At 32.8% G+C, this 11,070-nt stretch overlaps 2 protein-coding genes across 2 annotated transcripts; one reads left to right on the forward strand and one right to left on the reverse strand.

Annotated features, from left to right (window-relative positions):
* Positions 95 to 3,496, reverse strand: LOC18607992 (kynurenine formamidase). The gene is made up of 6 exons (XM_018115992.1): positions 3,049 to 3,496; positions 2,880 to 2,924; positions 2,657 to 2,729; positions 1,071 to 1,168; positions 714 to 784; positions 95 to 507 (listed from the first exon to the last, which is right to left on the reverse strand). Exons 1-6 carry the CDS (start codon positions 3,467 to 3,469, stop codon positions 382 to 384), a joined length of 834 nt encoding a protein of 277 aa, XP_017971481.1. The 5' UTR covers positions 3,470 to 3,496; the 3' UTR covers positions 95 to 381.
* On the forward strand, positions 6,113 to 7,644 carry LOC18607994 (LRR receptor-like serine/threonine-protein kinase FLS2). The gene has a single exon (XM_007042449.2). It carries the CDS (start codon positions 6,296 to 6,298, stop codon positions 7,442 to 7,444), a length of 1,149 nt encoding a protein of 382 aa, XP_007042511.2. The 5' UTR covers positions 6,113 to 6,295; the 3' UTR covers positions 7,445 to 7,644.

Raw genomic sequence — 11,070 nt, forward strand, 5'->3', positions numbered from 1 at the left:
AATTTGATCTCATTATTTATCTTTTAATAAAAAAAACTCTAGTATATATAAAATTTAACTAAATCTTTTAATTATAAAATAACAGTTTATCTAATTCAATACCATAAACACATCACACTATTAATTTATTGATAGCCAATTCTTCTCATTATTTGAGACAAACCACTTTGCTTACATTACATGCTACTAATTTAGGACCAGCCGGCTCTAATTTCCTTCCATACCACTTTGATTGTCTCACTGATCACCCCCAGACTCCAGGGTTATTATTAATTCCTGCAACAGATTTAAAGTCTAATTTGCATAAGCATAGCAAATCATCATAGCTAGCAGCTACTACGACCAAATCTCTGGTATAACTCCGAAAGACTTGCATTTGCATCATTTCATGAGAATGCATCTTATGGGTGATCCTTCAGCGCCAAGCAGCCTAAGAGGTAAGCAGTGGACAGAATATATTCCAAGTGGCACATCATCGAGCTTTAAGCCTTCCACAAGAATAATTTCCTGGAGCAGCAGATGGAATAATGTTAATGACTCAGAGTTTTGACACCCCTTTTCAGCAGATTAAAATTCCATGTTCCTTTTCTGTTGTCTTGAAAACAACTTTGGCAGCTAGTTTTAAAACCATGGATGAAGATTCAAGGGGGGAAAACGTAAAATAACATCTGCTAATTAACCAAATATGCATCATACTGTAGCAATGTTCTTACCCTGCTCTCAAAAAATTCAAGATGAGCTGAAACCAGATGATCATGGGCTGCAACGGATAAGAAATCGATTCCTACATTTCAAGATAGACAAATAAGTCAGCGCGAGTAGCAATATCTAAGTACAGTAATCAGATACCACAAGAGGATTTTCTCTAATCTCCCAAATATGTCCAAATTAAAAAGAAGAAACATCCTTGGCAGTCAAAAAATTATATCAAGTACTGCACTTATGTCCTAATATGAAGTTAAGACTTAAAGAACATTTTGCAAGTTTTAACGTAGAGACATCCCAGCAATTCGCATCCATCACTCTGCACATATCTCACATTTTTTTAAAACAAAAGCTATATATCTTACCCACAAGTTTGATATCAGTGTTCTTCACCAACCATCTTGCCCCATCCGTTGTAAATCCAACATAGTTTGAGTCATACTCCTTCGTAAACATAAGCCGCCTGAAATTGAAAATTTTTTAGCCAGAACTATCATTTACCCTCAGTAATGTAATCTCTGTTCTTCAAACAAGCTGAATGTACAGATAAACGGACTGCTGTGCCATGGAGTAACCATTTTCACTAAAAGGAGCTAGGATGCTAAATAGAGACCGGATGGTAGAATGAATGAATGAATGGAACCATCCTAATAAACTGGAAAAATCATACTAGTAAGCATGTTTGGTACAGGGAATAGCTAAGCTATTCCTTTTCTATTCCCATGTTTTCTCTTTACCTCCGTTTGGTAAGTAATGTCACAAGGAATAGCTATTATTTAGTATTAGCTATTCCTTAAAATGGGATAAAACTCAGGTTTAACCAAACTCAAGCTCTTCCATGAGTTTTGTTATTCCATGATTGGGGGAATAGATTTAAAATGTGATAAGACTAAAATACCTCTTATAACTTGAAAATATTACAATCCTAAACTTATAAATATTTCTCTCTCTTCTCACGTTCTTTTCTCTATCATTCTCCTTCTAACTTGCACTCATCACCAGAGATGGCGACAACGATGGTGATGACGACGGTTTCACTACCGAATATGATCGAAAAGCGTCGATCTAGTTCTTTTCAACAAGATTCAACTGAAGAATCACCGAATCTGGCATCCACGACCTAATCTAGCTACGAGAAGCATTTGATTTGGTGCTTCCCGATCAAATCCCCATGGTTGGATCTGACACTCTATGGCCAGATCCAGTCGCAGGAAGCGCCGATCTAGTGCCTTAGTGGCAAGATCCGACAACATGGTGAGTTAGATCGACATTTCATTATACCGATCATTTTTTCGATAGCCAACCCATAGAGAAGAAGAAAGGAAAAAAGAAAAAAATAAAATAAAAAAATTATTTATAAATTTTAAAATATTACTATTTTATATATAATTTAATCATTATTAATATTAATATTTTAAAAAATTAATGTTTTATTTATTAAATATTAATATATTAAATTTTTATTGAGTATAAATAAAAAAAAATTATTAATATTTTAATAATAATATTATTAAATTATAAAATAAAATATTAATATTTAAAAAATTAATAATTAAATTATGCTAAAATATTAATATTTAAAATATTAATTATTAATATTTTAATTAATTTATAAATTATAATATTTAAAAAATAAAATAAAAAATAATTATATATATAATAAAAGATATTTTTATCTTTTTATTTTTTTATTTTTTTTATTTTCAAAATTATTGTTACAAACCAAATACTGTAATAGGTCATAATAATTATTCTTGTCTTATTTCATTCATCGTAATAGTTATTCTATTTTGTTCTTATCTTATTTTATTTTCACGTAATAATTATTTTATTTTCACATAATAATTATTTTATTTCATTCTTATTTATTTCGTGAATCAAACATACTTTAGTATTTTAGCCTTAAATTAAGCTCAGCTGTTTAAGTGCTAATATAAATTATTTCAACTACCTGTCAGTATTTAATGTTCTGAAAAGCACACGACGCACTCCCTTGGGAATTTGCAGTGACTCCATGACCTCGGCTGCAACCAAAACCAAAGAACAACAAAAAAAAAATTATAAGCTGTTATTAGATTATGCTCAAAGCAAATTTGATCATTGGGTACCCCCAACATCAATACCAAACAAAAGAGTTCAACTAAATTCAAAGAATGGTAGTTGTAGACAGATACCAGTTATGTTCTTATCCCTCGGCACATCAACTAACAGAGCTGGACCTGTAGTAATGAACAGATGCAAAACCATCAAACATGTAGTAACGTTTTTATCATTGATAATGATAGAAGAATTAAGAAGAAGAAAACGATGAAAAATTATTATGATCAATAAAATCAAGAATACCGTTAAGGACTTCAAGATCAAGGGTGTCGACATCGAACCCAGCATCAAAGTAACGGTCAATCATATGGCCCGGCGCGTCGACGTGCGTGCCAGTATGGGTAGGCATTTTCATCTCAGAATTATTGGCGAGAGAGCCATTCTTCATGCTAGCAGGAAGCCACAGAAACTGGCCCAGCCCGTCATTGCTTCCCCATGTCAGCATGTCAGTAGTGTATCGGTGGCTAATATCGAAGATTCTCCCATCACCGTAAACTTCCCGCCTAACAGGAACCAGTTTCTCATCCCCTGTCGAAAGAGTGCAGTCCTGAGGGACAGAAGGGTAGGCGGAAGTGGTAGCGGTTGTGGGGATGGTGGTGGATAGGAGGAGGATAAGGTAGGGGAGAGGCAGAGGGATCATGGTTTTGGTCATTTTTTGGAGCATGTGGATATGATTCTTATGAGCTTTAGATGCTCTTGTAGTTGATGAACAATTATTGGAGCATTCTAATCATTTGACAGTGACTACCATTTTTGTTGGGAATTGTGTGTGTGTGTTTTTTTTAACAATTTGTCCTTAGATAATGGTTAAATGGATGAGCTGAAAAGGAGATAAATAAGTAAATAGATGGACTAATTAATTCTCTCTATTGGAAGATGCAACAAGCTGTTTTCTTCTTCCTTCAAATTACCGTTGATTATTTCCAAGTTTAAAGTCGAGTCTCCCCTGAGTTTCTTTGGGCCCGAATCAGTACGGATGCCCATCTTCGAGGGCTCCCGCTGAGTTTGTGAAATTTTTAAGTACTTGAACTCTTTTCCAAACTCATGCCAAAACTCATAAGATGCCATAAACACACTTAATTAGATTGAGTAATGTGCTATGTCTACTTATAAAGTCCCATTTTTTATCTCATCCATACGGGAATAAAAGAATGTGAAGTCGTGGAAATTCAAACACACAGAACAAAACAAAACAAAACAAAAAAAGGTGTACTGAGAAGATCAAATAATCCAGCGTAGGAGCGACCTGACGAGATTTGGGCCAGTTGATATTCGGCTTTGGCTAAATTTTGTGGATGAAATATCACGACGCATTGCAGGGTGGGGTGCCCCGAATATTATAAATATCTCAAGTGCGGCGCCATTGTTACTGTCAGATTCCTTGTGGACCTTTCTGCCTAAAAAAGGCAACTCGAGTAACAGGAAAACTTGGTCCGGCTCGTTTCGAGGTGTGTAAACGATTATTTTGATTAATTTGATTTTAAATGTCTAGTAACTAAATTCATATTTAAAATTAAATCAAATTATATAAATAATTGAACCAACTGAAATTGAATTAATTTGATAATTCGGTTTAATTTTTAAAAATGAAACTTGATAAATTTTTTATTTTTTTATTTATATATATTTATTTATGTTATATTTTTTTAATAAATCAATACTATAAAAATATTAAAAATAATAATAATAAATTATAATAAATAAAATAGATCCTCATATAATTAAAGAAGAATTAAAGAGGAGAAGAAATTAGGTTTAGGATTTATTTTTTATGTAAAATTTTCATAATACTTTTTCTTAAGTTCGATTAGAAATTTTTTTAACTGAAACCAAATCGAATTAATTTTGATAACCGAACTATCCTAATCAAACTATCTAAAGAATCGAACTAAAAAAATTAAATTCATTTTGATTCGGTTTAGTTGTTCGATTCGATTTACATTGCTCACCCCTGTATACAGGGACACTTCTTTATCATTTAACTCAAAGTCTCAAACCACCATGAATCGGGTTATAATGCTAATTCTGCAGTGATGTATCATTTTCTTTGATTTGATTCAATACTTCCAAGAAAGAATAATCTAGTCGGTATTCATAATAATCTTGTCAAACCTTTTGATTATTACTTTATTAGTATAACATAACAATTTTCCCTGTACTAGGAGAAAAAGAAGATAAGATAAGCTGGAAAAAAAGGTTAAAGTTATCCAACTTGGTTCTACCTAAAGCTTTGAACTAATGGCCAGTGGGGTCAAAGACTCACAAAGGTAAAGTGGGTAACCACCCATTGGCCATTTCTACAGTTGAATGCTTTGTTTAATTAATTGCTGATAATGAACTATCTAATTGAGGAAAATTTGGCGAGGCTCCAAGCAGAAGGACCACTAAACATAGAGGTTTAAAACATGACAGCTAGTTTCTTCATTTCTTTAATGTCCCTTTGTAAGGTTGTTGTAAGCGAAATCTTATGGATTATGATAAGTTCGTGTTGTTTAAATAATCGGATACTGCCTGCATGTATTTTTTAATTAATCACCTACTTGTGTATCTAGACAATCAACTTCAAAAATATCAGTATTATAATACAGCAACTTTTTCTTCTCTTCAACTGATCCGTTAATTAAAATTCAGATGAACATATTATCTTAAGCATCATTATTATAGTAAACGAAAGCATTTCAAAAGATTTTAACTGTGAATTACGTAAAATAAATGCTAAAAGTTCTCTTCAATTATAATTTTGCTGAATTGAATTATAAATGTAATGAAAAGGAAACACATAGAATGGCTTTTAGTCAACTTTTAAATCCCATAACAAAAGAATGAAAAAATTCAAAAGGCTTGTAAATATATAGAATACCAAGTATATATGCTGCTCAACAAAATCGAAATTTAGAGATACGGGTAGTGAGTTGTGACAACCTCTCTAACCTATTACGTTTAATTAATAATTTTTTATTATATTTAATTAAATTTTTATATTTTTATTTTAAATTAAATAAAATTTTATAATTAATAGATATTAATAAAAATATTATTAATCATTTTATATTACATGATGTTAACGTAATATATTGATATGACATAAGACATGATGAGTCGCATGAATTTTTTCAATTGTAATACTATGAAATATAAAAATAATAAATAATATTTTAATTAATAATAATTAATAATATTTATCTAATTTAAAATAAATTTTAATTTATGTTTTTAAAAATAATTTAATAATTTTTTAAATTATTGTACTTAATACATGCTGCTTAAATATCTGGATGGTAGATGAATAAAATATTGAAATGTAGGATTTGACCAACCACACTACAAAATTTGAGTGCTGTCCAACCGTACATGAAATTTCCAAACCACGTTCATGCTCCTTTAAGTTTGCATCATTCAATAAGCTCTCCCATTCCATCTACTTTTGAAAACGAGAAAAAGAAGAACAGAAAATTAATACTCCCAGAAGAAAAGGCAAAATTCTGTCTCCATGTTCGACACTTTCTGTTTTCTTCTTCTTCTTCTTTTCAGATTTTCTCTAGCCCAGGCCCTTACCTCACCGCAGGACATTTCAGCTCTTAAAGCCTTCAAGGCCTCCATCAAGCCGAGTTCAATCCCGTCATGGTCCTGCCTTGCTTCGTGGGACTTCACCACCGACCCTTGTGCCATCCCTCGCCGGACCCACTTCATCTGCGGCCTCACCTGCTCGCCTGACTCAGCTCGTGTCACGCAAATCACTCTTGATCCAGCTGGTTACTCGGGCCAACTCAACCCACTCGTTTCCCAACTCACACAACTTACCACTCTTGATCTTTCTGATAACAACTTCTTTGGCCCGATACCTTCTTCCATTACTTCCCTCCGCAGTCTCCAAAGTTTGACTCTTAGGTCCAACTCGTTCTCTGGCTCAATCCCTGACTCAGTTGCTACCATCAAATCTCTTGAATACTTGGACCTTTCTCATAATTCTCTGTCTGGGCCGTTGCCAAAAACACTGAACTCGCTTTCTAGTTTGAGGAGAGTCGATCTGAGTTATAACAAATTCACTGGTTTTTTACCAAAACTGCCATATAACTTGCTAGAGCTTGCTTTAAGGGGGAATTATTTATCTGGGTACATCTCAAAATCCACTTTTGATGGGTTGACTCAGTTGGAAGTTGTTGAACTCAGTGAAAACTCGTTCACCGGGACACTTCAATCTTGGTTCTTTCTGTTACCGTCATTACAACAAGTAGATTTAGCGAATAACAGCTTCACACGCATCGAGATCTCAAAGCCCCCCGGTGGTAACAGCGACCTTGTGGCTGTTAATCTCGGGTTCAACAATATCGAGGGAAACGTCCCCGCGAATTTCTCTGACTATCCTCTGCTGTCATCTTTGTCGTTGCGTTACAATCGTTTACGTGGCGCCATCCCATTGGAATACAGCAAGAAGAAGTCATTAAGGCGGTTGTTTCTGGACGGGAATTTCTTGATTGGAAAACCTCCGTCTGAGTTTTTCGCCGGTGACACATCGGTTTCCGGTAGCCTGGGGGACAATTGCCTACAGGGATGTCCAGGATCTTCTCAGCTATGCATTCCTTCACAGAAATCTTACTCAGTTTGCAAGCAAGCTTACGGTGGAAAACCAAGGTCTTAATGTCGGATTAGTGGGTCAATGTTTTTCATTTGTTAATTACCTAATATTAGCAGTTTGTAATAGAAATATATACATTTTTTATTTTATAGCGAGCGAAGGATTTATTAGTATGTATGTGTATATGGGATTAAAAAAAAAATGAGTGGTGTCAGTTATGGTGACGATCCCTTCAGTTTGAAGTAAAAGTGATGTTGATCTCCCATGTGTTTCTCAATTCGTAAGCATTTATTCCAATTAGGGATAATAATTAAACAAATAGTATAGTGACACCACTGTTATTGGTTCCCATACCAAATTAGGAACCCCCTACCTATTATAACTTTTAATTTGTTACTCCATATTAATGTAGCTCGGAAACTTCTTTACAGGACATTTGAGAATAAAAAACAACCCAAAATTGACTACTAGACTTTTAATTCTTAAATAAGCTTTTCTAAATCAACTATTTGACCCATTGATAAAAAATTTATTCAAGGTATTTTAGTTTGCAAAATAAAATAGAGAAAGAATAGAACGGTTATTATTTAAAAATAAAATAAAATAAAAATAATTGTTATGTAATTTGATTAGGAAAAAAATTGTTATTATAATATATTTTAATTTCTCAAAATGACTAGTCCTATCCTATCCGAAGCAAACATTTTCTTTAAAAAATTAGGAATAGTGGGAAATGGAACCCCAAACACGCTGTCAATGTTTTCCTGCTTTTGGTAAGCTTGGCATCATTTCAACGATATTTGAGTCTGTTGCATTTACATATTATTAGCAAGAACAAAAACATTGGTTTGAGTGATGGTAAAAAATGGAATTAGCTTTTGGATGAACTAAGCTGCTGCAGAAATGTGATGTAGAAAAGTGTGAACAGGTATTAGTGCTGGGTGCATAAATTTGAAAAGATTACTGACAGTGTCAGATATACTTTGGTGATTAAAGTTTAAGGGGTAACGATAAGAATGTGATGCTGCAGAAATTCCGAGAGAAAAGAAAAGTCGTTAATGGCAGGTGTTCTATCTTGGTGTCGGTGGCACAGTGTCTGAGATCAGTCATTGTCAATTTAATTTAAAGGCCATTGCCAACTTTCTTGTGGCCTTAGATTTCTTCCAGCTCTCAACCATAGCAAAATTCACTTAAAAAAAAAAAACATACATAAGGTACAAGAAAGGGTCTTGCTCAGATTCAAACATCGAATAACAGATTAAGCAAAAGTGGTGACTGTTTTAATTACTCTTAATTTCTGATTATGATTGGACCTTATATGTTAATTGTGTAAGCACTCCTTTTTACTCCCAAAGCAATGCCTATGAAACGTAAAAGGGATGTATTCTTAGAGATGTGAGAACCCTTTTTTCAACGCACTCTTGTATTTGGATTTGGATTTTTGAAAGAAGATGCTTTTTGAGGGACTTTTTTCACAAACCATGACCCATCCTCAGAAGGCTGAACTGTTTACAAGTACAACTAAGCTGAGACAAAGGCCTGTCGGAGTGTCTGCCTCATTGTGAGGAGGAGAGTTTTTGCTTGCAAAAAGCAATGCTATGTGTCGACATGAGAAGATTTGCAAGATTCCTATTATTTTTGTTTGCAAAAGCAATGCTATCAGAGTGGTTAGCAAGATTCCTATTATTTTTGTTTGCAAAAGCAATGCTATCAGAGTGGTTAGCACTCTTAATTTTTTAAAGTACTATTATTTTTATGAATATATATATATATATTTATATAGAGAGATATTATTGAGAGCCAACTGTTCTGCGTATATGTTCTACAATAGGATATTATTTATTTATATGCCATTTTTTAAAAATTTTAATGATTATATTTTAAGAGTAAATTTTATAATAAAAAACGACGCTGTTGAAAAGACATGAACATCCCAAAAAACCAATAGATTTAAACAATTTAGAATGCATTTTAAACTAAAATATCACGTACTAGTTAAGAAAACAACACTATTAGCTGGCAAGATGCTTAATCCTAATTTAACAGTAGTATAATATGGAAACCAATACACTAATACTAATAGTGTATCAAACAAACAAAAAATACTACTTCTATAAAGAAGGAATAGGCTGCGCCGTTCAGTGATGGGGGCTCACGATTTCATAAATGGTTGCTCAAATAATATAATGGGATTGCTCCAATATAAACTACTCCATAATATATACCTAATTGCTCGAATAATGTAACATAAGACATTCATTTATAAAACATCCAAAAACTCTAACATAATTTAATAATTTAACATAAAGTAAACACCAACATCTTTCAAAATTTTAACCAAAATTTTACACAAATCTATTAGTAATCCGTCTCAAAAAAATTTTTTGTTAGACACATTCCAGTCGTTAGGGTTCTATTGATATTTTCGTTATTTTACTGATATAGTAATATTTTTTAAATAATTTTATTTTTTATTAATTTTAAAAATTACATAATATATAAATAATAAATTTTTTTGAAATTTATTTCTTATTAAAAAAGTCTTTTCTCTTTTATTTTGTTTCTCAAACGTTAGGTCGACAATAACTCCATCATCGGCCGATCGCCTTTCGACAGAATCTAGTCATGCATGACCAGATCTAGCTAGATCGTTGATCGTGCTTTCTAGCTTGGGAGCACTCGATGGTGCTTCCCAAGCCAGGGGAGCATTTATTTGTCGTTGCTTTAAGAGTTCGGCCAAATCTTTGATTGCAAAGTGGTCGATCGGTTTTCGTCAATCGACTTGAGAGAAAGGGAAAGAGTGAAAAAAGATAAAAAGTATTTTAAATATTTTATGTTTAAGCATTAACGTCATTTAAATGTTTGAGATGGGATATTCATTTTAAAAATTAATTGATCTGTATATAATTATGATTAAAAGTTAAAAGTGTCTTAATATTTTATCTTTTAATATACTATGTGATGACTGATGAGATATCAACAAGTTTTTTTTTTCTTCAAAATTTAAATTGTTTTTCTGTGAAATTTAATGTAGCAATGAAGAATGGACCGCTCACATGCTGGATTATTGCAAAACAAATATGTTTTTTTTTTTAAGTATTTCTAGTGATGAGCAGAGATATGGTAGGACAAAAGATCAAAGGGTTTGGTAAGGTTATTTACCTACAAAAACTGTAGCAAAGATTTGCTGTTGGGATGACAAAGCAAAGCACATGCCACATGGTTTTTTCAACCTGGCCAACTGCTTTATTAAATTGGGATCGTTGCTGCATGTCTTCCCAACAAAAATTACTCTGCATTTCTCTAGGATTCTATGTACTTGCTTTGTACTCTGCATTAGCATCATCATGGTAAAAATTTGGATTGGACAGGTTTGAATTGTTTGAGCTGGTTCCATGATATTGAAGCCGAACATTAATAGTAATTAAATAACAAAAGGGTTCAATTTAAAATCTTTAAACTAGAGCTGATAAATTCATAGACAAAACCTAGTTCAAAATTATGCATAATTTGATAAAGATTAGGAAAATCAAAGAAGGTTCCATCAGGAAAATAGGAATTTGAAGATCGAAGCCCACACATTTGGCCCAACAAGTCATTGCAGATCAAAGGCCCATAAATTGTGGAATCCAAAATTTCCTGGTTTTGCAAACAAGGCCCAAAGCTCTAAAGGAAGGAAAATAAATCAA

Source organism: Theobroma cacao, chromosome 2 (genome assembly GCF_000208745.1).
Source record: "Theobroma cacao cultivar B97-61/B2 chromosome 2, Criollo_cocoa_genome_V2, whole genome shotgun sequence".
In the NCBI taxonomy this organism is placed as follows: domain Eukaryota; kingdom Viridiplantae; phylum Streptophyta; class Magnoliopsida; order Malvales; family Malvaceae; genus Theobroma; species Theobroma cacao.

Excerpts from the sequence above, each read along its gene's own strand:
- LOC18607992 (XM_018115992.1), bottom strand. The coding sequence starts at position 3,469 with ATGCTCCAAAAAATGACCAAAACCATGATCCCTCTGCCTCTCCCCTAC. Across the intron at positions 2,730-2,879 it reads GAGGGATAAGAACATAACTG|CCGAGGTCATGGAGTCACTG; the intron begins GTATCTGTCTAC and ends TTTTGGTTGCAG. Across the intron at positions 785-1,070 it reads CACTGATATCAAACTTGTGG|GAATCGATTTCTTATCCGTT; the intron begins GTAAGATATATA and ends CTTGAAATGTAG.
- LOC18607994 (XM_007042449.2), top strand. The coding sequence starts at position 6,296 with ATGTTCGACACTTTCTGTTTTCTTCTTCTTCTTCTTTTCAGATTTTCT.